At 65.2% G+C, this 27,418-nt stretch overlaps 1 protein-coding gene across 1 annotated transcript; it reads right to left on the bottom strand.

Annotated features, from left to right (window-relative positions):
• Positions 1–208: 208 nt before the first annotated feature.
• On the bottom strand, positions 209–26,322 carry LOC138818654 (mucin-6). Its single transcript, XM_070009631.1, has 33 exons — positions 26,265–26,322; positions 23,004–23,066; positions 22,213–22,453; positions 21,998–22,124; positions 21,596–21,686; positions 21,400–21,509; positions 20,155–20,362; positions 19,924–20,046; positions 19,437–19,557; positions 19,176–19,314; positions 18,986–19,090; positions 18,827–18,899; positions 18,550–18,687; positions 18,171–18,332; positions 17,994–18,088; positions 17,721–17,853; positions 17,308–17,557; positions 17,172–17,224; positions 16,961–17,070; positions 16,439–16,590; positions 16,130–16,271; positions 15,581–15,691; positions 15,075–15,260; positions 14,664–14,903; positions 12,280–12,436; positions 11,917–12,057; positions 11,081–11,143; positions 10,746–10,778; positions 10,153–10,338; positions 9,454–9,675; positions 2,099–9,064; positions 647–779; positions 209–386 (listed from the first exon to the last, which is right to left on the bottom strand). The coding sequence occupies exons 1-33, from the start codon at positions 26,320–26,322 to the stop codon at positions 209–211; spliced, it is 11,310 nt and encodes a 3,769-aa protein (XP_069865732.1).
• Between the last annotated feature and the right edge of the window lie 1,096 nt (positions 26,323–27,418).

The raw sequence follows: 27,418 nt of genomic DNA, 5'->3' as shown, positions 1-27,418 counted from the left end.
CTGAAAGTCTGTGAGACTCTTATCTCCAGTAAACCACCAGAAAACTGGAAGTGGCGCTGTGGCTCAAATGGTAGAATGCTCTCCTTGAGCTGAAGAGTGCAGGGACAGCGCCCAGGCCCAGAGTTCAAGACCCACAACTGACCCAAAAAAAAGTATGTTGTTTTTTAATCTGTGACTCTTCACTCCCAGGAGAACAGGAAAGGCCTTTTTAGTGTCTGCAGTTCCATGGGCGGCACGCACAGCCTCTGAACACCTGTAGGGTGAGTGTGAGCTGCCGGCCTGGTGCACTGGGGTCTGGGCAGGGCAGCAGGAGCTGCTGCTCATAGGTGCCGAGCGGGTAGCAGCAGCCGCAGTGGGTGTCCACCTGCAGCGTGTCAGTGTTGAAGCTGGCAAGGAGCAGAGGCCAGTCAGGTCAGGATGCCGTCCCCTCCGCAGGCCACCCCAGCGCAGGGGCACCCTGTCACCAGGCGTGCAGGCTAGTCCCTCGGTGTAGCCAGCCACGTACAGACGCAGGTATGTGGCGTGGGCCCAGGCACGGAGCCAGCCACTCAGCTCCTGGTCAGACAGGCTGGTGCCGGGAGCGCCGGGAGCCTGTGGCCGGGGCGGCTGGGCCCCGCTGGGAGGAGGGCGCCTGCCAGTGGCTCACCTGACCGAAGAGGAGCACAGGCCCTCGCAGTGAGTCAGGGTCACGTTCACCTCGCACCCCTGGTAGGTGATCTGCTGCTCCTGCTCCAACAGGCCACAGGGCCCTGGACCAGAGGGGGGGGGGGCAGACCAGGCTCAGTGCGGCCCTTCCCGACTCTCCCCTCGCCTTGTAGCATGTCTGGCCTGCACAGCCCCCTAGAGCTCAGACCACAGCTTTGCCCAGGACAAAAGCCTGGCATTCTTGTACTTAAAGAGCCTGAAAATGAGTGGGGATGAGCTGTGCTTTCAGTTAACTAGGTGCCTTGAGTCTGAGGGTGCCCAAGGCCAAGGAGACTGTCCAAGGAGAGGCATCTCCCCTTTCTGTTCCCGCACATAGGAGGGAAAGCAAAGCGGGCTTTCTGGAAGTGGGGCTGGCATGCCTCGTGACAGGCAGTGGTGTGCAGGAGACGGGCGGGGCAACGGGTGGCATCGGGAGCTGCCCGTGCCAGCAGGGCTCGGCAGTGTACGTCTGCGCTCCCAGCACTTGAGAGACTGAAGCAAGAGAGTCAGCTCAAGACCAATGTGGGTATGCTATGAGAATGTTCCAAAAAATGAACAAACATCACCAACAAAATAAAGGAGAAAAACTACCAATGTGGAACTGGGTTAAAAAGCTAAAAAAAAACCTGGGCAAAACCTGGAATTCTGCCCCATGCGTCTTCCTGCCTGTGCCGACTCCTTCCTGGCCCAAGCCTGCCTAGCTTCTCCACTCGGGCTGTTCTGTAGCGGGCCCTCCCCAGGCCTCCAGAGAGCTTGCGAGCACCCGTCTCAGTGACCAGCTGCCACATGTGCATCAGCGTGGGCACGTGCTGCCCGTAGGAGGCCTAGTGTGGACATGTACAGCCCGTAGAAGGCCTAGGGCTCACCCCACGGGATACCATGGGAAGGAGGGGTGTCTCCAGGGGTGTGCAGATGGGCAGGGCTCCATCTGCGGGGAGTCCTGGATGTGTGTGGGCAGGAGGACGTGAACACTGGCTGGCAACCAGTGCCCGATGGAAGGCAGCCCTGGCTTCCTGCCCCTGGCCTCCTGCGGGTCACCCCGAGGAGGTGCCTTCCGGGGCTGTCCTCGGTGGCTCTGCAGTCGGGGGTGGGGTGGAGGCCAGAAGGAAGGCCAAGACGGCAGGGCACAGGTGCAGGGAATACCGTGCAAGGGCCTGCTTGCACGGAGAGAGGGCTGCTTGGGAGAAGAAGGATAGATGCTCCAGTCAGATGCAGATAGGCCTGCGGAGGGCCAAGAATCTGTCCAGCATGAAGGCTCCAGGAGATGGGGGAAGGCGGAGGTCGGAAGGGTGTATCCAGATTGCTGTCCAGAGAGGGGCAGGAAGGGGAGGACGGGCCCCAGAGGCCCCAGAGGGAGCAAATTACTCACCAGATGGCCTGGGTGGAGCGGTCACGGCTGAGGAGCCCCAAGTGCTGGTCGGGGCTGGAGGCTTCGGGGTAGACGCAGGAGGACTTCCAGCGGGAGGGGTTGAGCTGGCCGGGAGTATAGAGGTAGGCAGTGGGGTGGCCCCAGGGGGCCTGGTCGTCAGGATGGTGACCGTGGCGCCCGGGTAGGCAGTCGAGGCCAGGGTGGACGGCAGGGGGCCCGCGGAGGGGGTGGGGGTGGTAAGAGAGGTCACCTGGGCGGTGGTGGATTCAGAGGCAGAGGCAGGGGATGTGGGAATGTGGAGTGTGGTCCTCGATGTAGACGGAGGGCTGGCACTAGGGAGCAAGCCGGGAGTGGAGGCGGGAGGCGCGTGGGTGGTGGGCGAGGGGTGCAGCTGAGGGGGGGAAGGCGAAGAGGCCAAAGGCAAGAGGGGGGTGTTGGGCACAGTGGAGGCTGCCGTAGGAGAGGAAGAGGGCGGTAGCGCGGTGGGCCGGGTAACAGACGAGGAGGGGGGCACGGAGGAGGAGGTGGGAGTGTACTGAGAAGTGGACGGGAGGGAGGGAGGGGGGGAAGACGCGGGCGGGGCGGTGGAGGAAGCAAGGAGCGCGGTCGTGATGGCAGGGGTTGGAAGAGAGGGTGATGTCCTGGGCCAAACCGTGGATGAAGGAGGAAAGCTCAGGGGAGGAAGAGAGGTGGCCGGGCTTGGGTGTGGGTTCAGAGTAGTCAGGGAAGAGGGCGGAGGGCTGAGCGCAGGGCTGCCAGAAGACAGGGGGCCCTGGGTGGGCGTAGAAGTTCTGTCTGTGCTGAGTGAGCTGTGGGGCGCGGAGGGAGCTGCCGTGCTGGAAGTCAGAGGAGGCGATGTGGGTGCCGGCCCTGTGCCCGACACGGGGCTGGCTGGAAGGAGGGTGCCAGTGGGCCCAGACGTAGAGGTGCCCGAGACCGCGTGGGAAACACTGGGGGTGATAGTCCTGCTGGAGCTTGGAGTCCCGGAGGAGGAGAACGAGGAGGAGGAGGAGACTGTTGGGAGCAGAGAGGTCTGGGGTGTGGAAGGGGTGTAGAGGGTGCTGGTGGTCTGCAGGGGCGTTCCTGTTGGAGGACCTGTGGAGTGTGCTGTGGTGGAGACAGACGCGGTTGGTGGGGAGTGTGTGCTGGGTGAGGTGTAGGCTGGTGTGGCTGTGGCCGAGGTGGTCCGTGTCACTGGCATTGTACTTCCTGTGTTGCCTTGGTTGGTTGTGGTCGTGGTGTCTGTGGATGCAGTCGGATTGTGTGTTGTGGAGGGAGGATGGGAGGTGAGGGAAGATGAGGTTCTGTCTGTGTTGGGTGAGCTGTACGCTGGTGTGGCTGTGGTGCTGGAGGTCTGTGTTGGGGCTGTGTTCTGGGTGGTGGAGGTTGGCAGTACGGTGCCCGTGGTCCCTGGGGTAGAAGTGGTAGAGAATGGGTGAGGGCTGCTTGGGCCTGTGGTGGTGTGGGAGGTTGGTATCTTAGTGGAGGAGGAGGAGGAGGATGTTGGGAACAGAGAGGGCAGAGAGGTCTGGGGTGTGGAAGGGGTGTAGAGGGTGCTGGTGGTCTGCAGGGGCGTTCCAGTTGGAGGACCTGTGGAGTGTGCTGTGGTGGAGACAGACGCGGTGGGTGTGGTGGGTGAGGTGTAGGCTGGTGTGGCTGTGGTGCTGGAGGTCTGTGTTGGGGCTGTGTTTTGGGTGGTGGAGGTTGACAGTATGGTGCCCGTGGTCCCTGGAGTAGAAGTGGTAGAGAGTGGGTGAGGGCTACTTGGGCTTGTGGTGGTGTGGGAGGTTGGTGTTCTGGAGGAGGAGGAGACTGTTGGGAGCAGAGAGGTCTGGGGTGTGGAAGGGGTGTAGAGGGTGCTGGTGGTCTGCAGGGGCGTTCCGGTTGGAGGACCTGTGGAGTGTGCTGTGGTGGAGACAGACGCGGTGGGTGGGGAGTGTGTGGTGGGTGAGGTGTAGGCTGGTGTGGCTGTGGTGCTGGAGGTCTGTGTTGGGGCTGTGTTCTGGGTGGTGGAGGTTGGCAGTACGGTGCCCGTGGTCCCTGGAGTAGAAGTGGTAGAGAGTGGGTGAGGGCTGCTTGGGCCTGTGGTGGTGTGGGAGGTTGGTGTTCTGGAGGAGGAGGAGGAGAATGTTGGGAACAGAGAGGGCAGAGAGGTCTGGGGTGTGGAAGGGGTGTAGAGGGTGCTGGTGGTCTGCAGGGGATTTGCTGTTGGAGGACCTGTGGAGTGTGCTGTGGTAGAGACAGATGCGGTGGGTGGGGAGTGTGTGTTGGGTGAGGTGTAGGCTGGTGTGGCTGTGGTGCTGGAGGTCTGTGTTGGGGCTGTGTTCTGGGTGGTGGAGGTTGGCAGTACGGTGCCCGTGGTCCCTGGGGTAGAAGTGGTAGAGAGTGGGTGAGGGCTGCTTGGGCCTGTGGTGGTGTGGGAGGTTGGTGTTCTGGAGGAGGAGGAGGAGGATGTTGGGAACAGAGAGGGCAGAGAGGTCTGGGGTGTGGAAGGGGTGTAGAGGGTGCTGGTGGTCTGCAGGGGCGTTCCAGTTGGAGGACCTGTGAAGTGTGCTGTGGTGGAGACAGACGCGGTGGGTGTGGTGGGTGAGGTGTAGGCTGGTGTGGCTGTGGTGCTGGAGGTCTGTGTTGGGGCTGTGTTCTGGGTGGTGGAGGTTGGCAGTATGGTGCCCGTGGTCCCTGGAGTAGAAGTGGTAGAGAGTGGGTGAGGGCTACTTGGGCTTGTGGTGGTGTGGGAGGTTGGTGTTCTGGAGGAGGAGGAGGAGACTGTTGGGAGCAGAGAGGTCTGGGGTGTGGAAGGGGTGTAGAGGGTGCTGGTGGTCTGCAGGGGATTTTCTGTTGGAGGACCTGTGGAGTGTGCTGTGGTGGAGACAGACGCGGTGGGTGGGGAGTGTGTGTTGGGTGAGGTGTAGGCTGGTGTGGCTGTGGTGCTGGAGGTCTGTGTTGGGGCTGTGTTCTGGGTGGTGGAGGTTGGCAGTACGGTGCCCGTGGTCCCTGGAGTAGAAGTGGTAGAGAGTGGGTGAGGGCTGCTTGGGCCTGTGGTGGTGTGGGAGGTTGGTGTTCTGGAGGAGGAGGAGGAGAATGTTGGGAACAGAGAGGGCAGAGAGGTCTGGGGTGTGGAAGGGGTGTAGAGGGTGCTGGTGGTCTGCAGGGGATTTGCTGTTGGAGGACCTGTGGAGTGTGCTGTGGTAGAGACAGATGCGGTGGGTGGGGAGTGTGTGTTGGGTGAGGTGTAGGCTGGTGTGGCTGTGGTGCTGGAGGTCTGTGTTGGGGCTGTGTTCTGGGTGGTGGAGGTTGGCAGTACGGTGCCCGTGGTCCCTGGGGTAGAAGTGGTAGAGAGTGGGTGAGGGCTGCTTGGGCCTGTGGTGGTGTGGGAGGTTGGTGTTCTGGACGAGGAGGAGGAGGATGTTGGGAGCAGAGAGGTCTGGGGTGTGGAAGGGGTGTAGAGGGTGCTGGTGGTCTGCAGGGGCGTTCCGGTTGGAGGACCTGTGAAGTGTACTGTGGTGGAGACAGACGCGGTGGGTGTGGTGGGTGAGGTGTAGGCTGGTGTGGCTGTGGTGCTGGAGGTCTGTGTTGGGGCTGTGTTTTGGGTGGTGGAGGTTGGCAGTATGGTGCCCGTGGTCCCTGGAGTAGAAGTGGTAGAGAGTGGGTGAGGGCTACTTGGGCTTGTGGTGGTGTGGGAGGTTGGTGTTCTGGAGGAGGAGGAGGAGACTGTTGGGAGCAGAGAGGTCTGGGGTGTGGAAGGGGTGTAGAGGGTGCTGGTGGTCTGCAGGGGATTTTCTGTTGGAGGACCTGTGGAGTGTGCTGTGGTGGAGACAGACGCGGTGGGTGGGGAGTGTGTGGTGGGTGAGGTGTAGGCTGGTGTGGCTGTGGTGCTGGAGGTCTGTGTTGGGGCTGTGTTCTGGGTGGTGGAGGTTGGCAGTACGGTGCCCGTGGTCCCTGGAGTAGAAGTGGTAGAGAGTGGGTGAGGGCTGCTTGGGCCTGTGGTGGTGTGGGAGGTTGGTGTTCTGGAGGAGGAGGAGGAGAATGTTGGGAACAGAGAGGGCAGAGAGGTCTGGGGTGTGGAAGGGGTGTAGAGGGTGCTGGTGGTCTGCAGGGGATTTGCTGTTGGAGGACCTGTGGAGTGTGCTGTGGTAGAGACAGATGCGGTGGGTGGGGAGTGTGTGTTGGGTGAGGTGTAGGCTGGTGTGGCTGTGGTGCTGGAGGTCTGTGTTGGGGCTGTGTTCTGGGTGGTGGAGGTTGGCAGTACGGTGCCCGTGGTCCCTGGGGTAGAAGTGGTAGAGAGTGGGTGAGGGCTGCTTGGGCCTGTGGTGGTGTGGGAGGTTGGTGTTCTGGAGGAGGAGGAGGAGGATGTTGGGAACAGAGAGGGCAGAGAGGTCTGGGGTGTGGAAGGGGTGTAGAGGGTGCTGGTGGTCTGCAGGGGCGTTCCAGTTGGAGGACCTGTGAAGTGTGCTGTGGTGGAGACAGACGCGGTGGGTGTGGTGGGTGAGGTGTAGGCTGGTGTGGCTGTGGTGCTGGAGGTCTGTGTTGGGGCTGTGTTCTGGGTGGTGGAGGTTGGCAGTATGGTGCCCGTGGTCCCTGGAGTAGAAGTGGTAGAGAGTGGGTGAGGGCTACTTGGGCTTGTGGTGGTGTGGGAGGTTGGTGTTCTGGAGGAGGAGGAGGAGACTGTTGGGAGCAGAGAGGTCTGGGGTGTGGAAGGGGTGTAGAGGGTGCTGGTGGTCTGCAGGGGATTTTCTGTTGGAGGACCTGTGGAGTGTGCTGTGGTGGAGACAGACGCGGTGGGTGGGGAGTGTGTGTTGGGTGAGGTGTAGGCTGGTGTGGCTGTGGTGCTGGAGGTCTGTGTTGGGGCTGTGTTCTGGGTGGTGGAGGTTGGCAGTACGGTGCCCGTGGTCCCTGGAGTAGAAGTGGTAGAGAGTGGGTGAGGGCTGCTTGGGCCTGTGGTGGTGTGGGAGGTTGGTGTTCTGGAGGAGGAGGAGGAGAATGTTGGGAACAGAGAGGGCAGAGAGGTCTGGGGTGTGGAAGGGGTGTAGAGGGTGCTGGTGGTCTGCAGGGGATTTGCTGTTGGAGGACCTGTGGAGTGTGCTGTGGTAGAGACAGATGCGGTGGGTGGGGAGTGTGTGTTGGGTGAGGTGTAGGCTGGTGTGGCTGTGGTGCTGGAGGTCTGTGTTGGGGCTGTGTTCTGGGTGGTGGAGGTTGGCAGTACGGTGCCCGTGGTCCCTGGGGTAGAAGTGGTAGAGAGTGGGTGAGGGCTGCTTGGGCCTGTGGTGGTGTGGGAGGTTGGTGTTCTGGAGGAGGAGGAGGAGGATGTTGGGAACAGAGAGGGCAGAGAGGTCTGGGGTGTGGAAGGGGTGTAGAGGGTGCTGGTGGTCTGCAGGGGCGTTCCAGTTGGAGGACCTGTGAAGTGTGCTGTGGTGGAGACAGACGCGGTGGGTGTGGTGGGTGAGGTGTAGGCTGGTGTGGCTGTGGTGCTGGAGGTCTGTGTTGGGGCTGTGTTCTGGGTGGTGGAGGTTGGCAGTATGGTGCCCGTGGTCCCTGGAGTAGAAGTGGTAGAGAGTGGGTGAGGGCTACTTGGGCTTGTGGTGGTGTGGGAGGTTGGTGTTCTGGAGGAGGAGGAGGAGACTGTTGGGAGCAGAGAGGTCTGGGGTGTGGAAGGGGTGTAGAGGGTGCTGGTGGTCTGCAGGGGATTTTCTGTTGGAGGACCTGTGGAGTGTGCTGTGGTGGAGACAGACGCGGTGGGTGGGGAGTGTGTGTTGGGTGAGGTGTAGGCTGGTGTGGCTGTGGTGCTGGAGGTCTGTGTTGGGGCTGTGTTCTGGGTGGTGGAGGTTGGCAGTACGGTGCCCGTGGTCCCTGGAGTAGAAGTGGTAGAGAGTGGGTGAGGGCTGCTTGGGCCTGTGGTGGTGTGGGAGGTTGGTGTTCTGGAGGAGGAGGAGGAGAATGTTGGGAACAGAGAGGGCAGAGAGGTCTGGGGTGTGGAAGGGGTGTAGAGGGTGCTGGTGGTCTGCAGGGGATTTGCTGTTGGAGGACCTGTGGAGTGTGCTGTGGTAGAGACAGATGCGGTGGGTGGGGAGTGTGTGTTGGGTGAGGTGTAGGCTGGTGTGGCTGTGGTGCTGGAGGTCTGTGTTGGGGCTGTGTTCTGGGTGGTGGAGGTTGGCAGTATGGTGCTCGTGGTCCCTGGGGTAGAAGTGGTAGAGAGTGGGTGAGGGCTGCTGGGGCCTGTGGTGGTGTGGGAGGTTGGTGTTCTGGACGAGGAGGAGGAGGATGTTGGGAGCAGAGAGGTCTGGGGTGTGGAAGGGGTGTAGAGGGTGCTGGTGGTCTGCAGGGGCGTTCCTGTTGGGGGACCGGTGGAGTGTGCTGTGGTGGAGACAGACGCGGTGGGTGGGGAGTGTGTGCTGGGTGAGGCTGAGCTGGTGTTGGCTGGTGTCCTTCCTGTTGCTCTGGTCGTGGGGCTCTCCGTGGATGTGGCGTGATGCACTGTGGAAGGCTGGGACAGGAGGTGGGCAGAGGTGGTCTCGGGGGTGAGTGAGCTTTGGGACTGGGTGGTGGCGGTGGTGCCCGAGGCCTGGGTCTGTGCCGTGAGTGTGGGTCCTGTGGTTTTCACTGTGGTAATGGGCAGGACCGCTGTGGTTTGGGCGGTAGAGGCTGAAGGGCCCCGATGTGGACTGGTTGTGATGGTGGCTGCATGTGAACTAGGAGTGGAGGCGGAGGAAGAGCTGGGGACCAGAGAGGGCAAGGGGGTCTGGGGGCCGGACGGAGTTTGGGATGTGGTAGTGGCGTGTGGCGACGTTCCTTGGGGGGTCTCGCTGGTGGGGGCCGGGGTGGAGGCAGCCAGGACTGATGAGGGCTGTGAGTTGTGGGAGGTGAGGGTGGACCAGGCGTGGGTGGTGGTGTCCTGGGCGTGGGGTGTTGTGGACTCCGTGCTGTGCTGCTGGGTGGTGAGGATGATCTGATCGGACGGCGGTGGTCTGGTGTGCCCCGTCACTGTGCTTGGTCCTTGCTCCTGAGCCGTGGTGGCTGTGGATCGCGGTAGCTGTTAGCGTTCGCCGCGTGAATTCAGACGTCCCGCGCATGTGTTCTGTGCTCCTCGCTTGAGGGCTGATGGCTGTTTCCCTGGGGTTAGGGGGCACCTGCCTTCCTGGTCTCTGGTTCCGTGTTTTCATCTGCTCTCTTGGAACCAGGCTAACCTGGGAGCCTATCTTGCCTCACCTGACTCTGTCTGCATCCTGTCATTTTGTTTTCCTGACCTTGGCCCAGTGAGTGCCCCCACCCATGACCTATGTGCTTGTGGGCTTGGCATCCGACTTCCCCGTGGGCCCCCAGGGTCTTGTTCCTGCTCTCCTGCTTGTTGGGCTGGGAGCCGGGCCAGGGGTCTGGGCCACGGGCACCTGTGGTCTGTGACTCACTGTGGCTAGGAGACACGGCAGGCCCCGCTGACGTTGGCGGTCCCTCGGTGGTGCGTGCTGTGTGCTGAGCTGTGGACGTGGTGGCTGGGCTGGGGGAGGGTGCTGTGGGCTCGGAGGTGGCCTGGGTCACCGTGAGCCCCGTGACCGTGGAGCTTGCCGTGGCAGTCGGGGTCACGGGCAACGTTGACAGAGCAGATACCGCCATGGTGGTGTGTGACGAGTCTGCGGGGGATGAGAGGACATCTCCGTCCCCCGTGGCTTCCCCAGGCCCATGACCCCAAGATCTCCTGCCAGTTTCTGTTCCTCCTCCTCGGAGCAGCAGCCTTTGCCTTTCCTGCCTGGCTCTTAGGTCCTGAAGAGTCATCTGGCTGAGCTGGCCTTGTGGCAGGGGTGGGGAGTGCAGGCTGGGGTGGGTCATCAGCCTTCCCATGGCTACCCGTGTCCCCCCCCACAGTCCCGGGCAGCAGAGGGCTTTGCTGCCGTGTGTGTGGGCAGATTGGGCTGCTGTGCGTGCCTGGCATGTCCTACTAGTTCCGGTTCAGACAGCCTGCAACAGCCACGGCGAGCGGCCAGTTTGAGTTGTAAGCAGTTTTCAGAAGATGCGTAGCTCTAGCCTAGAGAACGTGTGCTGAGAATCTGCTCATTGGGACCACCTTCGTGGAAGGCAGAGGCTCCTGGGTGCCCGGGAGCTGCTCTTACCTCCAGAGGACACGGTGGATTTCCTGGGTGTGGTCACAGTTGTCCCTCTGTCCGGGGAGGAAGGGGAGGAGGGTGGAGCGGAGGGTGCCGTGGCCGGGCTTGCGGTCTGCGCGGGGCCTGTGGGCAGAGCTGGGGGGCCCGAGCTGACCCCGGGGGTGGTGGGCAGGACCTCCGTGGGCCGAGGGCCTGTGGAGAGCAGTTGTGGCCTCAGGGTGAGCAGAGCCCAACCCGGTGCTGTGGGAAGAGGCCTTTTCTCCCCGCAGCCCCTGGCTGTGGTCCTTCCAGGGCCTCCTCGGGGGCCTTCTGGAGGACTCGCCTGCGGAGGCCCAGCTTTGTGCCCGGTGGCAGGCCCAGCCAAGGCAGAGTGGTCAGGGTCAGTGACCAGCCAGGAGCTATGCGCCACAGGCCCGTCCCCTCTCACCCCAGACTAGCGTGTGTTTCCTGTCCATTCTTGGAACCAAGGCTGAGGCGTGTGTGTGTGTGTGTGTGTGTGTGTGTGTGTGTGTGTGTGTGTGTGTATGTACATGTGTGTGTCTGTGTCCAGAGCCAGGAAAAAAGCCAGGGACCCCATGGCACCCAATGGCCGCAATCACCTGTGGTGGTTGGTGGTGTGGTGGGCAGCAGCGCTGCAAGAGAAAGGGGCCGTCAGGGACCGCTGCCCTCCCCCCTCCCTCCCTCCCCTGCCCTCCCCTCCAGCTTCCCACCCCCCTCCCCAGCCCTCCACCTCCCCGTCCACGAGCCATCCTAGCTGAGTCAGCTTTTCCCCGCTGGCAGGGCCGTGGCCCAGGACCCACAGTGGAGGGCTGAACTGCAGACACCACTCCCCGCGCGCACACGGGCCAGACTCCATCCCCGCACACAGGCACCGCACACGTGCGGCCCAAGGACAGGGTGTGTCCCGGAGGCCTCAGGCGGAGCCTGGACTTACTGCATGGCACGCAGATCCCCTCCTGGTGGTTGAAGTACTCGTCCTGGGAGCAGTTATAGCAGCCTGGGGCAGAGCAGGGCGAGGCTCAGCAGCCCTGTCCTGCCCACCCCTTCTGCCAGCCCCTCATTCCCCTCTTCCCTCCCGTCTCTGAGACTCCGTGTTGGGCCCGGGGCCGCCTCCTGCGTGGCTGGCAGTGCTTGTTGTGGCCCTTGGCGGCTGTGGACTCAGCCCTCCCAGCTCTCCCCAGACCCCTGCCTCATCCTCTGGGGCTGGGCCTGGCTCTCAGCCGCACGCCAACCTGACCCTCCCTGTCCGGAATCATGTCCTGCGTGGTCCAGCCAGCCGTGGCGGCCGGGCACCCGTCTTTCTATTGGAGCATGTGCGTCATCCCACAGATTTTTGCCCCCTTATTTTGGTTTTCCAGAATCTCTTCCTGGCCAGGAGAGAAGCTCCTGCAGGACAGGGCTGTTTTGTGGGGCCATGTCCCAGCCCAGAGCCGCGGCTGGCCCTGAGGACGCGTTCGCTGGTGTGTGCAGGTGAGTGCTTCGTGAATGAGCGCGTGGATGAATGGATGGAGGTGCTGGTGAAAAGGTGTGTGTGTGAGTGTATCTTGAAGTGTAGGTGAACCAGTGGATATCTGGGTGAATGACTGTGTGTGTGGGTGACAGGACGTCAATCCCTGGGCCTGGGTGAATGACTGTGTGTGTGGGTGACAGGACGTCAATCCCTGGGCCTGGGTGAATGACTGTGTGTGTGGGTGACAGGACGTCAATCCCTGGGCCTGGGTGAATGACTGTGTGTGTGGGTGACAGGACGTCAATCCCTGGGCCTGGTACCTTCGATGTTGGTGTCCGGGAAGCTCTCCAGACGGCCGGGGCACAGGCAGGGCTGGTAGTGCCACGTGCAGTTGGCCGTCGGTGTGTACTGGTACTCATTGCCGACGTGCTTGTGCGTGTTGTAGAAGTCGCAGTAGATGGCTGTGAGGGGAGGTGTGGTCAGGGCAGCCAGCCCTGAGCCCAGGCGCGGCGGCCCGGCGGCCCGGGGCCCGGGTTCCGTTGGAGGAGGCTCTGAGGGACGTGGGCAGAGGCTGGCAGCCTACGCAGCCCTGCAGGTGGCCCGGCGCCTGCCTAGGGAGGGGTTCCCGGTTCCCACGGCAGGTCTCTGGGCCTGGCAGGCGTGGGGGAGGGGCGGGCACTCACGGCAGAAGCTCGGCGTCCTCCAGTCCACGCACACGCCCTTGTCCAGGCAGGCCTTGGCGTAGGCAGCCACCGCGTCGCACAGACACTCGCAGTCGCCCCCCGTGTCACACCCGCACGTGTCCCGCACACAGGCCTCGTAGTAGGGCAGGTGGTACACCTGCAGGGGGCGCCCTGTCGGTGTCTGGCGGTGCAGCCGGGCCGGGCTTGGCTGCGCGTGGGGCCTGGCCCCATAGCCGTTCAGCCCTCAGCCAACGCCACGTGGTGATGTTGGTGCTCAGCCAGCTCCACCCTGGGGGACCCGGTCAGTGTTCCTGTTCCCAGAGGCCTCCCCCTGGAGCCAGCAGAACCCTGCCCCGTGGCCTCTGCTGCACCCCGCTGTGTCCATTCCCCTCCCCTGACCCTGTCCCACGCCATAGTGCTCGCTCACATGGCCTCTGAATGCACCGGCTAGTCCCAGCTTCCGGCCTTTGCGCTTCTCCTAGTCTTACTGAGACCCAAGCGTCAAGGGCTCTCCTAGGAGCCCCTGAGTCCAGGAGGCTCACCTCTGGGTCAGGATGGGTCTCCTACCTTAGAGTGGCTCCTTGCTGACCGTACACACCGAAGCAGGGGCTCTGCCTGGCAGTTCTGCAGACCCCGGCCCCCAGTACTCTGCGCTGTCTGGGAGCTGCTACAGCTTCCGGGGGTGGAAGCCTGGTGCTGCTGCCCACAGCGCTGCTTGTGGGGACCCCTCACCTGAGCCGTGGGGCCTGCCATCCACCCCTGTTCCCCTGCCTGCTCCCAGGACTCTACCCTGTTCCCATGGGAGGACAGGGCCTGGGCTTGGGCCTGGGCTCAGGGGGGATCAGGCATCCCCGGGCTTGGGCCTGGGCTCAGGGGGGATCAGGCATCCCCGGGCTTGGGCCTGTGGCTCAGGGGAATCAGGCACCCCCGGGCTTGGGGCTGGGCTCAGGGGGGATCAGGCACCCCCGGGCTTGGGCCTGGGCTCAGGGGGGATCAAGCACCCCCGGGCTTGGGCCTGTGGCTCAGGGGAATCAGGCACCCCCGGGCTTGAGCGTGTGAGGGGGGATCAGGCATCCCCGGGCTTGGGCCTGGACTCAGGGGGGTTGAGGCACCCCCGGGCTTGGGCCTGGGCTCAGGGGGGATCAGGCATCCCCGGGCTTGGGCCTGTGGCTCAGGGGAATCAGGCACCCCCGGGCTTGGGCCTGGGCTCAGGGGGGATCAGGCACCCCCGGGCTTGGGCCTGGGCTCAGGGGGGATCAGGCACCCCCGGGCTTGGGCCTGGGCTCAGGGGGGATGGTACCCCCCGGGCTTGGGCCTGGGCTCAGGGGGAATCAGGCACCCCCGGGCTTGAGCGTGTGAGGGGGGGTGGTACCCCCCGGGCTTGGGCCTGGGCTCAGGGGGGGTCAGGCACCCCCGGGCTTGGGCCTGGGCTCAGGGGGGGTCAGGCACCCCCGGGCTTGGGCCTGGGCTCAGGGGGGATGGTACCCCCCGGGCTTGGGCCTGGGCTCAGGGGGAATCAGGCACCCCCGGGCTTGAGCGTGTGAGGGGGGGTGGTACCCCCCGGGCTTGGGCCTGGGCTCAGGGGGGGTCAGGCACCCCCGGGCTTGGGCCTGGGCTCAGGGGGGGTCAGGCACCCCCGGGCTTGGGCCTGGGCTCAGGGGGGGTCAGGCACCCCCGGGCTTGGGCCTGGGCTCAGGGGGGGTCAGGCATGCCCGGGCTTGGGCCTGGGCTCAGGGGGGGTCAGGCACCCCCGGTCTTGGGCCTGGGCTCAGCGGGGATCAGGCATGCCCAGGCTTGGGCCTGGGCTCAGGGGGGGTCAGGCACCCCCGGGCTTGGGCCTGGGCTCAGGGGGGTCAGGCACCCCCGGGCTTGGGCCTGGGCTCAGGGGGGGTCAGGCACCCCCGGGCTTGGGCCTGGGCTCAGGGGGGATCAGGCATGCCCGGGCTTGGGCCTGGGCTCAGGGGGGGTCAGGCACCCCCGGGCTTGGGCCTGTGGCTCAGGGGAATCAGGCACCCCCGGGCTTGAGCGTGTGAGGGGGGATCAGGCATCCTCGGGCTTGGGCCTGGACTCAGGGGGGTTGAGGCACCCCCGGGCTTGGGCCTGGGCTCAGGGGGGGTCAGGCACCCCCGGGCTTGGGCCTGGGCTCAGGGGGGGTCAGGCACCCCTGGGCTTGGGCCTGGGCTCAGCGGGGATCAGGCATGCCCAGGCTTGGGCCTGGGCTCAGGGGGGGTCAGGCATCCCCGGGCTTGGGCCTGGGCTCAGGGGGGATCAGGCACCCCCGGGCTTGGGCCTGGGCTCAGGGGGGATCAGGCATGCCCGGGCTTGGGCCTGGGCTCAGGCGGGGTCAGGCACCCCCGGGCTTGGGCCTGGGCTCCGGGACCCACCTTGCTGTGGCAGGCAGCAAAGCTCTGACTGTTGATGATGCTGCACTTGCGTTCTGCCCAGGAGCGGCGGAAGGTGTTGATGCTGCAAGGGTCCACCACGTAGCTGGCGTCCCCGCACAGCGGGCTCTCCTTCCACGAGTTCACGAACTCCAGCTCGCTGGGTGCCACGTACTGGGTGCGCGTCTCAAAGTCGTCCTTCATGTTTCCGTTGTAGTTGCCACACAAGCCACAGAGCGGGTCCTGTGTGGGGGACATCAGGTGGGGGAGCACACCTTTACAAGTTGTGTCCTTCCCCAGAGATGGATGGGGCTGCCGGCTGGGGCACACCGGCTGGGAGGGAGCGGCGCGGCGGCGCGGGTACCTGGGAGGTGGCGGGGGTGGGGTGGGGTGGGGGGGGAGCGGCGAGAGTACCTGGGAGATGCGATACATCTTGATGGAGACGCTCATGTGCTTGTTCCAGATGAGGGTCAGGTTGAACCTCCCAGGCATCCCCAGGTCCAGAATGAGGTTCAGGTTGCTGGGCTTCACCTGGAAGTGCACGGCGGGCTCCCGTCCGCTGACAGTGAAATTCCTGTCTGCCATGGTGATGGACAGGCCCTGTGGGAGCAGGGCCCCAGTCAGCCTCGCGCAGGGCCGGCCGGCTGCCCTACGGCTGGCCCCTCCCCCGTGCCCAGTGCCTAAGGAAGCCCTGGCCAGCGAGGCACCGATGCGGGGCCCCCCGGGGCAGCGCTGAGTGGGGTTCTGAGGGTGTGGACAGGGCTGGGTGGTGTCTGGCACCCTGCCTCCTGCCCCTTCATACAGAGGAAGGGGGGGCTTGCGGAAAGGGCCACGGTGAAGGGGGGCTGGGGCGCCCGCGGGCCGCTGGCCCAGCTGTGTGACGAGGACTCCGCCCCTGCTGCCCGAGGCCCGCTGCTCACGCCCACGGAGATCTTGATGGCCCGAGAGCAGGTGACGCCTGAGTTTCCGCAGATGACGTTCTCTGTCAGGATCTTGAAGGTGGGCTGTGAGCTGTTGGCACCACAGCCATCCTGCGGGGCATCGAGCAGCCTTGAGACCCACTGTGACCCCTGGCCTCTCTCCTGGCACTGGCGGTGCCATGACCTCTGCCCTCTCTCCTGGCACTGACTGGTACCACGACCCCCGGCCTCTCTCCTGGCACTGACTGTGGTACCACGACCCCCGGCCTCTCTCCTGGCACTGTGCCATGACCTCTGCCCTCTCTCCTGGCACTGACTGGTACCATGACCCCCAGCCTCTCTCCTGACACTGACTGTGGTATCACGATCCCCGGCCTCTCTCCTGGCACTGGCTGGTGCCATGGCCCCCGGCCTCTCTCCTGACACTGACTGTGGTATCACGATCCCCGGCCTCTCTCCTGGCACTGGCTGGTGCCATGGCCCCCGGTTTCTCTCCTGGCACTGGTTGTGGTATCACGACCCCGGCCTCTCTCCTGGCCTGGCACTTACTGTGGTCAGGATGTACTCGCAGTTGCCATCAAACACGAATCGCTGTCCATCAAAAGTGATCATGTGACCCTCGCCGTATAGGACGCAGGTGGCCGAGCAGTGGGCATTTTGCTGACAGGTCCACTTCCCCTGTGAGCAGGTGCTGGGCGAGGGTACGGGCGTGTGTGTGTGTGTGTGTGTGTGTGTATGTCATACGTGAGGTTTGTCCTGAGTTCCTGGGGTCCTGCTCTCCACCTCCAGACACCCCACCTCCAAGTGCCCCGCCCAGGCCGCCCCCGGGCCCCGGGCCTTGGGGGAGCGAGTCCTTACCAGGTCTTGCAGTCCGTGTGGAGCTCGGCTCCCCCGGGGTAGGAGGTCCCTGCGTATTCACACGGGCAGTCTTCCGGGGGTACGCACTGCCCCTGGGGGTTCTCATAGAGCCCCTCGGCACAGACGCAGCCGGGTTCGCACTTGGTTGGCACCTGCGGGGAGAGGTGGGCTCAGGGGCTCGGGGGGGGGGCGGCTCGGCCTGGGCTCAGAGACCCACAGCACTAAGGCCCGTCCCTCTGTCTAGCCTGCTCTCAGCCTCGGGACAGCAAAGCCACCCCCCTCGGGGAAGGGTGCATGCCTAGCTGGACCTCCGCACGGACGGCGGTACTGCTCAGGCCGGAGGCCAGCCATGTCCCTCAGAGCCCCACAGACAAGCCCCTGACCCCTCGCAGCCCAGTCCCAGAGCCGCTGTGGACCTTTTGACCTCCCGCCTGGTGCCAGCCGCTGGGACAGACAGGCAGAGGGAAGGGAGCAGTGCCAGCCCCGTGTGTTTTTGGAGGCCATGTCCCCCTTGCCCCTTACACATGTGCTGCCCGTGGCCAGCATCTGACACGTGGGGGCGCAGGCGGCCCCAAACTTGTCCTCTGAGGACTGGCTGCAGGACTGGAATGTCTTGGGGGCCGTGCAGGATGCTGTGGGGAGGGAGAGGGAGAAGGGAGAGCTGGAGAAGTCTGAGGTATGGGGCCCGCCGGCCAGCCCGCGCAGGCCGTGGACAGGCCACGTGGGTACATACCCAAGAACATCTCCTGCTGCCGTGGACAGCTCAGCCGTCCGTTGGTGCAGTAGCTGTGAGGGAGAAGCCTGTGAGCCTCCTGCGGGGCCCTGCCCTGCCCGGCGTGCCGCCCGGCGTGCCCGGCGCCCAGCCTCACCAGATGGCCCCATTGATGATGGTGGACTGGTCAGCCAGGACAAACTTGGAGCCGTCCAGCAGGCAGGGGCACTGGGCCTTGCGGACACACTCAGCCTTGTGGTTCAGGTAGGTGCCCTCGGGGCAGTTACAGCCGTCCACCGACACGGAGCTGGCGTGGCACTCTGCCGTGCGGTCGGACAGAGACACGCAGGTACGGTCACACGCCGTGCTGTTGTAGCTGAAGGTGCGGTTCCCGGAGCAAGGGACAGCTGTGGGAAAGGAGGGTGGGCCTCGGACAAGCAGTCGGAGGGGGCTGGAGCGTGGCGCCGGGCTCCCTTCTGGCTGCTCCTATCGCCCGAGCCCGGCGTCTCCCCGCCCCTCCCCGCCCCTCCCCGCCCCTCCCCGCCCCTCCCCGCCGTGCCTGGCACTCACTGCAGTTGTCCACGCTGCGTCTCCAGCCCCAGAGCAGGACCCCTCGGGAGGAGCAGGCCTGGGCGTAGGCCCCCAGGGCGGCGCAGATGTGCGGAAAGGTTTCCTCGTAGTTGCAAGCCTGGTACACGCACCTCTGCAGGAGAAGCTGGCCGTGGACACCTGCCCTCCTTGGGCCACGGGAGCCGTGGGCTCCTGCCCGCCCTGGCGGCGTCCCAGCTGCCGGGGACCCAGGTGTGGAAGGCCCCACCCCGGCCGGATGCCCGCGGGCCCCACCTTATAGAAGGGCTGGGGGTTCACCGCCGTGTGGCACTTCTCGAACACGCTCCCCTTCCTCAGCAGCACGGAGCAGTGGGTCTCCGCACACACCTCTGTGGGCGACAGGGCCAGCTCTGGGTCTCCTGTCCCCTCTGCGCTCGGGGCCTGCGCGGCGAGGGGCAGCGCGGCACTCACTGTTGAGCTGGCTCATGGAACAGGGGTCCGTCTCGCGCTCCAGGGCGGTCGGACAGTTCCCTGCTCGCCAGGAGTCCACGAAGAGAGAGGCAGTGCCTTCATCCAGGCCCGCGCTGGTGGTGAAGTCGTCGGTCGTGTCCCCGTTGAAGTTGCCACAGAGACCTGAACCAGCCGGGCCGTAGGATTCAGCCCCCCTGTCCTCCCGTATCCCCCTCGGCCTCAGACTCCCTCTGCCTCACTGGGCCCCGGTCAGGGCCGTTCCTGGCCTGGAGGAGCAGCTCTTCCAGGGTCCGGTAGGTGGAGGGCCTTTCCCCACCTGCTCATGGTGGATGGAGGTGGCCCGGCCGGCCCTGGGAGAGGCCGGTGGGCAAGGGCTCACCTCTGGTTTGGCCTCTGAATTGGGGACTGACGGTGATGTACACCTGGAAGACCGGCTGCATCTGGATCACCAGCTCCAGCCCAAAGCTGGTGGCCATCTGGAGGTGGGTGGATGTCTGTCTGAAGATGGTGATGTTGTCTGCAAGGACAGAGTACTGAGGGGCTGTCTGTCCACCTGCCACTCCGTCCCCCTCCCAGCACCCCCCCTCGCTCTGCCCCTCCCCTGTCCGATGGACCCCAGGTGCTGTCCGCCTGCTGCTCGCCTGTGGAGGACTTACGAGTCTTGTATGGCAACCACTTGGTGTCTCCATGGTTTGTGATGGTTTCATCCTCAGAGATCATGATTTTGTCCTGGAGGAAAGGTGTCCTGAGTCAGAAGGGGCAGGCTGAGAGGCAGGGGGGGCTGGGGCTCTGGGGCGGAGGGCGGGCAGCCTTACCTTCCTGGACAGGTAGACGACGGCCACCAGGGAGGTCTCTGAGTGCGAATAGCCCGACTTGTCGTACACAGCCATGAGAGTTCCCTCATCGGGAAGCCAGGGGCTCTGGAGAGACGGGGTGGGCTGCTTGGGGTGGGCGGCTTGGGCTGGGAGAGGCCCCCCTCTCCCCAGCCCCCGATATTCCTCCCACCTGGAGAAGAACGTAGGTGCAGGTTCCGTGGAAGCGGTAGGGCCTGGCGTCGAACGTGGTGACGAAGGAGCCGCCTTCCAGGGCGCAGTGGCCAGGGCAAGGCTTCTCCGTGCATGCCCAGCGCCCCTTGGAACACTGGCTGTGGGTGGCGCGGGGGTAACCGTGGAGGCCGGGGCTCTGGCAGGGGCGGCGCCCACCCGCTGTTCTGAGCCGGGGGCGCTCGGCCCCCACGGGCGCAGCCCCGCTGTCCCCTGTACTCACCAGGTGCGGCAGGCAGCCCCGGTGGCCTGTCCTGGTTGGTAGAGCGCCCCTCCGAGTGTGCAGGGGCACTGGCTGATGGGCACACAGGTGTGGTTTGTGGTGAGATCATTCAGCACCATACCTTCAACAAAGAGGTTCTGGAGCTTGGTGGGGCTGTCATTTCCCGTGCCCAGAGGGCAGAGGCTCTGCTATCACTCCCCCACCCCCCCCCAGGCCTGGGGAGATTTCTGAATGGGACATCTTGAACAGCCCTACAGCAGCTTTGAGTATGGCCCATATCTTAAAAGCCTGCCTGGATCTGCAAGCTCCTAGTCCCCCCCCCCCCCCACGTAGGCTCTGCTCACCCATGGGTGAGGCCCAGGGCAGAGGGGCCTTGGGACTCGGATGGCAGAATGTCTGGGCCCAGCCGGGGGTAGGGCCTTGCATGTCTCCTCTCTAGGTTTGTTTCTGGGGGTCCCCGGGGCAGTGGGTGCTGGTGTGTGGGTACCGTCGGGGCAGAAGCAGCCGGAGGTGCAGGTGCTGGAGCAGCTGTGCTGTGGGTTGGAGCAGGTCCCGATGCAGGGCGTGCCGCACTCTTGGTATATCTGGTTGGCTGGGCACTGGCCCAGGGCTGCGGGCAGGGGCGTAGGTGAGAGCCTGGCTTCCCTCCACCCTTCTGTGGCCCGGTCCTTCTGTCATTCCTGCCACCCCACCTGGCCTGGCACTCCCGGGGACTCACAGCAGAAGCCGGGACTCCGCCAGCGGTTGACCGGCTGGCCCGCCATGCGGCACCGGCGGGAGTACTCGGACAGTGTGGCACAGCTGCAGTTCCGCTGGCCTGGCCAGTCGCACTCAGCCATGTCTGCCTGGCAGCTCAGCAACAGTGGCTCCTTGGGCACGTTGCACTCAGGGGACACCAGGTCCAGCAGCTGGGCACAGATTCTGGCCTGGGCAGGGAGCCACTCGGGGTCAGATTGGCAAGGCCATGTCCTGTGTCATACTGGGCTTGGAAGGTGGGGTACGGGAAAATCATTGGCCTCTAAGACCCGGTAGGTCCCCTGGGGTCAGCCCTGCTCCCACGTGGGCCCTTGACTGAGACCCCGCAGTTCCCCGGGGTCGGCCCTGCTCCCGCGTGGGCCCCCAGCTGAGACCCTGCAGTCCCCCGGGGTCGGCCCTGCTCCCGCGTGGGCCCCCAGCTGAGACCCCCAGCTGAGACCCCGCAGTCCCCCGGGGTCGGCCCTGCTCCCGCGTGGGCCCCCAGCTGAGACCCCGCAGTCCCCCGGGGTCGGCCCTGCTCCCGCGTGGGCCCCCAGCTGAGACCCCGCAGTCCCCTGAGGTCGGCCCTGCTCCTGCATGGGCCCCCAGCTGAGACCCCCAGCTGAGACCCCTCAGTCCCCCGGGGTCGGCCCTGCTCCCACGTGGGCCCCCAGCTGAGACCCCGCAGTCCCCCGGGGTTGGCCCTGCTCCTGCATGGGCCCCCAGCTGAGACCCCCAGCTGAGACCCCTCAGTCCCCCGGGGTCGGCCCTGCTCCCACGTGGGCCCCCAGCTGAGACCCCGCAGTCCCCCGGGGTCGGCCCTGCTCCTGCGTGGGCCCCCAGCTGAGACCCCCAGCTGAGACCCCTCAGTCCCCCAGGGTCGGCCCTGCTCCCACGTGGGCCCCCAGCTGAGACCCCGCAGTCCCCCGGGGTCAGCCCTGCTCCCACGTGGGCCCCCAGCTGAGACCCCGCAGTCCCCCGGGGTCGGCCCTGCTCCCACGTGGGCCCCCAGCTGAGACCCCGCAGTCCCCTGAGGTCGGCCCTGCTCCCACGTGGGCCCCCAGCTGAGACCCCGCAGTCCCCCGGGGTCGGCCCTGCTCCCGCGTGGGCCCCCAGCTGAGACCCCCAGCTGAGACCCCGCAGTCCCCCGGGGTTGGCCCTGCTCCTGCATGGGCCCCCAGCTGAGACCCCACGGGTCCCCTGGGGTTGTCCCCGCTCTCTCACGTACATGTGTGTTCTGCGGGATGGAGACTCTTGGGATGGCTTCATGGGAGCAGATCTCATTGGGGTCATCCAGTTTCTGGAGTATGGCATACTTGTGGGGTTCCAGGAGTTTGCCTGAGAGTGTGGGGCAGAGGTTGGGAGGTGGATCTGGCTGCAGAGGGGCCTGGGTGCCTGTAGCCCCACCGTTCCACCACACCTACCGTCCTCGCTCAGAAACTCGTTGTCGGCCTTCCCGTCGAAGTTCCCGCACAGCCCGCACATCTGGCCCATGTACTTCCTCTCCACCAGGACCTGTGGGTGCACACTGCTAGGCCCAAGGGTACAGGAGAGGCCTCCCCAAGCTGGGGGGGGCATGGCACCTGTGCTCAGGGCCTGGTCTCCCCCTCCCCGACACCACACCTCCTGGAGCTCGGCTCCTGGCTGTCTCCCCCCACTTTTCAAATGGGGAAGCTGGATACCCACCAAACCCAGGTCCTCTGTGGTTGTTGGCCGGGGACCTGGGCTGCTTTGCAGGAAGTGGGTTGTACTGGTGGGGGGGGCGCGTTGGGACCCTCCAGCCCTGATTATCTGGCCATGGCCCGTGGGGACCCTGCTGCGCTCACCATGAGGTGGCTGTCTGGGCCCCATGTGACCACCAGCTCCAGCTCCAGCTGCTTGGCCACCAGCTGCACGCTGTGGCCATGCGGTGTGATCTGGAGTCCATTGCGGGTGTAGGGCAGGCTGACCACACTATGGGTAGGAGAGGTGAGTGGTCAGCAGCCGTCCCCTGGCTGCCTCTCTGCCCAGCTGGCCAGCCCAGCCCAGCCCCGTGCCCTACCCGACGTCCTTGACAGAGATGGAGCCCTCGCTCACTGTGACGGCGGTGGCCCCCAGCTCCACAATGATGCGGGAGATGCTCCCGTGCGCCCCTCGCCGCAGCTGGACACTGAAGGTGGGCGAGGCCTCCCTGCAGGTGGCCGCCAGCACATAGTTGCATGTTCCGGAGAACTCGTATGCACGGCCATCAAAGGTGGAGAAGTGGCTGGTTCCCCAGGTGGAGCACTGGCCCTTGGCAGGGGCTGTGGAGAGACGGGGGAGGTCTCAAGGTCTAGGATGCCTGGCCCATGCGCTGGGGCCCAGGCAGCCCACGCTGGGAGGGACGTAGGCCTGGCCCCTGTGCCCACTGGGCTCTGGCCTGGGGCCTGCCTCCCAGCCTTGCAGCCCTGCAGGCTGCCCTTGGTGTCAGGGCTGGTGGCATCTAGCTGTGGCATCTCTAAGACAGGAAGACACTGATGGACCTCCTATCAGCGGGGGACCTGTGGCAGCTCTAGGCAGGGCGGGGCAGGGCCGCAAAGAGAGGCCACTGTCCCTGAGTGCCCAGCTTCCCCAATGACACCCCTGCGTGTGCCCTTGGCTGCTGCCTGGATGGTGGCCTTGTTTCTGTGTTTCTCATGGGAACCCTGGACCGCTGCGTTAGCGTAATAGTGCACATGCTTGTGTAGTTGGAAGCACATTGCATCGGTGTGCACGAGTGTGACCCAGCACGGCCTGGTGTGGGAGCCTCTCCCTTCTGCACCCGGCCCAGGCTCTCGGCTCTCTGGAAGCACCTACAGGGGCTTGAGCCCTCACCTGTCTGTAGAGAGTCCGTTGGGTCCCGGGATCCTGGGCTGGTGAAGGAGGTGGTGTGCAGACCTGCACAGACAGGGCTGGTGGTGAGTGTGCCGTTGTCACCCCATGGCCCCGAGTGCCCTGCCCGAGGCTCTCTACCCAGTCTGTTGAGGTGCTGGGCTGCCTGCAGATTGCAGCACCCCCCTCTGGGCAGCAAGGTAGCCAGATTAGCAGGCTGAGCCCTGCATCCTTCAGCTCTGTCTCCTTTTTCTGATTTTATGACTTTCTTGTTTCTCCATTCATTCATCGGCTCCGCTTGTCTACACAGAGCAATTGCTCAGTGCTGCTTGCTGGGGGAGGGGGAGCTGTGGCATGTGGTGCCAGGGCTGCACCCACAGTGTGTCCCGGGGGGGTGAGAAGCGGGTGCACACACACGCACACGTACACACGTGCACACACGTGTGTACGCGCACTCCTGGCCATGACGAGGTCCCCTAGGAAAAGCAGTCTGCAGGAGAGACTGCACCTGGCTGCTCTGGGGAGGTGATGGCCTGGAGTGTGCTCTCCTGGGCTGGGCCTGCTGGAGGACCCACCGCCTGCGGGCCGGCAGCGAGGGATGGAGCAGATGTACTCTGCCGGGAGCATGCCAGGCTCCCAGCCGTGGTACCCTCCGGGGGAAGCACCTGTTTGTCTGTCAGGATTACTGCTCACACAAGTCGGGACATGCACCCAGCAGAGGGAGAACCGAGCACAGGACACACAGGTGTGTAGGGGACGGGCGTCCGTGCCGAGGGCAGGAGCCGGTGTGCAGAGCTGGGCTTAGCTCACCTCCGGCCTCTGGGACAGCTCGGCAGGGGGTGGGCATGGGGTGGGCTGGGGGCGGGGAGGGGCAGGGGAGGGGGCGGGGAGGGGCAGGGGAGGGGGTGGGGTGGAGCAGGGGAGGGGGCGGGTTGGGGAAGGGGAGAGGGCTGGGCCAGTAAGCCCGGCTGTCTGGAGGCTCCACCTCCTTCCTCTCTGGCAGCCTCCACAACAGTGGGATTGGGACTGTGGTAATGGTTGCTAGAGAGATGCCTAAATAACAAGGTCACAGTGACCTTGTGGCTGTCCAGGCAGGGCAGGGCAGGGCAGGGCAGGCAGAAGATGGCCCTGCCTGGCTGCCGGAGCTGTGTGGGGAAGCTTCTTCTGGCCGTGGGGGCTTTCTCCCTCTCCACCTCCTCTCCTTAGCTGGAGATATGTACCCCCACGTTGGGGCTTTTTCTGTGGCTGCTGTAGGTCCACAGGTGTCCACGTGCTGGCCAGACGGTGTCCTGACTCGCCTGGGGGCAGCGCCCACCCTGTTGGCCAACCTTAACGCAGTGCCGAGGGCTCCCGGCCCTTCCTGCCCCTGTCTGGTCCCCCCCCCCCCCGTGCCGTCTCCTGGGGCCAGATTGTCTCTGGAGGACCCCAGAACAGGGACAGAGAGCCGGCAGTGGGCAGGCACAGCGTCTGGGTGAAGAGGAGCTCAGCCACAGTCTTGCTCATGCAGACTCGGGCTGGACAGTGGGAGTGGCTGGATTAAGTGAGCCTGTGTGTGTGTGTGTGTGGGGGGGTGCTTCATCCTGTGATGCCCTTTGACCCCAAGGTTGTGTCTGCTTGGCTGGGTGTGGACATACCCATGCACCCAGCTTGTACTGTGTAGACCCCAGACTTTGTAGCACTGAGGCCAGGTGTCTGCTGTCCCCACACCCCATCCATCTCTGGCCTTGGGGCCCCGTGGGCCGTGTGGCCCCAGCCCCAGCCCTCCCTCCGGGAGTGGTGTCAGGGGAGAGGGCAGTATGTGCTCTCAGACCCACACCTCTGGGAGGTGCAGAGCCTTGGCCAGCCTCCCCTGGCACAGCCTTCTGTGACTCAGTTTCTCTGCCTTTCTGATCTGATGGGTCTACCCCCCCAGCACAGGCTCAGGTCAGCCTCTGTTGGCCCTGAGAGGTGTCAGGGGAGAGGGCAGTATGTGCTCTCAGACCCACACCTCTGGGAGGTGCAGAGCCTTGGCCAGCCTCTCCTGGCACGGCCTTCTGTGACTCAGTTTCTCTGCCTTTCTGATCTGATGGGTCTACCCCCCAGCACAGGCTCAGGTCAGCCTCTGTTGGCCCTGAGAGGTGTCTGTCCCCACAGTCCCCAGGGACTCCAGAGTGACTGTCCTCTCCACCTCAGCCTAGCCGCCAGGTGACCTGCACTGCCGTTCTGTCCCCTCCGTCTGTCCTGGGTTGAGCCAACTGGCTCAGGCACTTCCTCCAACTGTTAGGCCGTCTGGTCCCCGCAGGCCCCGCAGACCCTGCAGGCCCTGCAGACCCCACAGACCCCACAGGTCCCCCTCCAGGCCCCACAGACCCTGCAGGCCACACAGATCCCCCTCCAGGCCCCGCAGACCCTGCAAGCCCCCCTCCAGGCCCTACAGGCCCCCCTCCAGGCCCTCCAGGCCCCCCTCCAGGCCCCGCAGGCCCCCCTCCAGGCCCCGCAGGCCCCCCTCCAGGCCCTGCAGGCCCCCCTCTAGGCCGTGCAGAAATGGCCATGGGAATATGCTCTCCCAGGGCCATGTCCCGGCATGCCCTCCACGCCCCGCTCCCCTGCTTGGATCTAGCACTCCCACGGGGTGGCCCCCATGACTTCCCACCGTGTGTGTGGGAAAGGCTTGGCTGATGCCCCCAGAGGGCAATGGGAAATGCTCAGAGCCATGACTCCATGGCATGGGAGCGCGGCAGGGCGGGTACAGAGGCCAGGTGGGCCCTGGAGAGGGACCAGTCGGCCGTCGACCCACGCAGGGCTCCCTGATAGCTGATGGGGACTGTGGACTTTCCCCACATGTACAGAGCGGGAAACGCAGCTGTGGTGGGGAGTTCTGTGTAGTCGGGGCGGGGAGCCTGGTCCCAGCAGGGGGCTTTGGCCCCTCCTGGCTGGGGGGAGCCGTTCCTCTGTCATGAGATGGCTCTGCCTCTCCAAGGATCCGACCCCGAGAGGGGAGCCTGTCTGTCCTGTCTTCAGCTAGTGTCCTGCTGCGCCTGTTCAGCTAGGGTTCTGGCTGATGGCTCCCCACGAATGCGCTTCCTCCTGGCATTGTCCTAGCTCACTGGGAGGTGGACAGGGCGAGGGCGGTCCGGGGCGGGGTGGCGGCCGAGGGCCAGCGCAGCGCTCCAGCCGGGCCCCTCCTGCCTCCCACTCTTGGAGGCCTCTGGTCAGCCGGGGAGGGGGCTCTGTGCAGGGGCGGGATGCGGAGCCTTTGGTGTGGCCGGGCAGATGCCCACTTACCAGTGACAAGCAGCGGTCCTCCGCAGGACAGCAGCAAGAGCAGCTGAGGCCCGAGCATGGTGCGCGGCTGGGGTGGCCACCAGCCCTGGCCTCCCGCGTCCGGGCAGTCACTGCTGCTGCCGTGGCGCTTGAGCGGCCAGCCCCCAGCACCTTATATAGGGCAGCAGGCCCTGCCCCTGCCTCACCCGCCCTGGCCCCTGCCCCAGCCCTGCAGTCGCCACTACCTCCAGGCAGAACCGAGGCCAAACAGGATCTCAGACGCTGCCTTATCAGGACTGACTTCTTTGGAAAATCTGCATTGACCGTGGCCCCATTATCACCGTTCCAGGGGGGTTGACGCAGCTCCAGGAGGACCACGAGCACCTCCTGTGTGTGGCGTCCTGTGGGCCGGGACAGATCCTGCTATGCCCCTGCCCGCTGCCCCCCCTCCCGTCCCCCCCCTCCCTATTGTGGACACTGGCCACACAGGCCTGGATGGCCAGGGCTGGGGCTCATCCAGGGAGGGCTGAGGGGCCTGGCTCCCCCCCCCCCCCCACACCTTTGCTGGGTAGTTCAGGGCGGCAGACAGCTCCTGAGCCAGCCACGCCCCTCTGTGGACCCTAGGACCCCCACCTGCCCAGCTGCGGGGCTCTTTCCCTTTACCCACAGGAAGCCCATGTGAGGAGGGCCTGGCGGGCCCGTGCATGCTGGGGTCTCAGGCGCTGCTGGCCGCTGGCCCAGGAGGTCTGCTGGAGGTGCCGCCGGGGCCCTGCAGCCCGGGGCTGGAGGACGGGCTTCCCGAGAGCCCCTGGCCTGGCCTCCGTAGCCCGCTCCGGGAGCGGGCATGGAGCCCTCTGAGCTCCAAGCGGCTCTGTTGTGGGGCCCGGGAGAGTCTCTGGAGTACCTGTGGCTGTGTGGGGACACGGTAGACCCGGGGGTGCACTCCTACCCCTGAAGGGCACCGCGGTCCAGCCCCAAGGGGCATGGCGTGGGGTAGGCTTTGCGCAGTCAGTGCGTGCACGGGCGCAGGGTGAGGGTCTCCGCGGAGACCCCGCCACAGGAGGCCAGGCCAGCGTCCCGGGGGCTGGGGCGCAGGCCCTCCCTCCCCCGGGCTGCTCTCCTGGTCCCCACAGCTGCAGTATCGGGGTCCCGCCGGCCCCTGCACAGCCGCCTCC

Source organism: Dipodomys merriami, unplaced genomic scaffold, assembly GCF_024711535.1.
Source record: "Dipodomys merriami isolate MVZ:Mamm:240054 unplaced genomic scaffold, mDipMer1.0.p SCAF_78, whole genome shotgun sequence".
NCBI classification, from domain to species: Eukaryota; Metazoa; Chordata; class Mammalia; order Rodentia; family Heteromyidae; genus Dipodomys; species Dipodomys merriami.
Note: the sequence above shows the minus strand (reverse complement) of the source record. Positions and strands in the feature narration are given on the sequence as shown.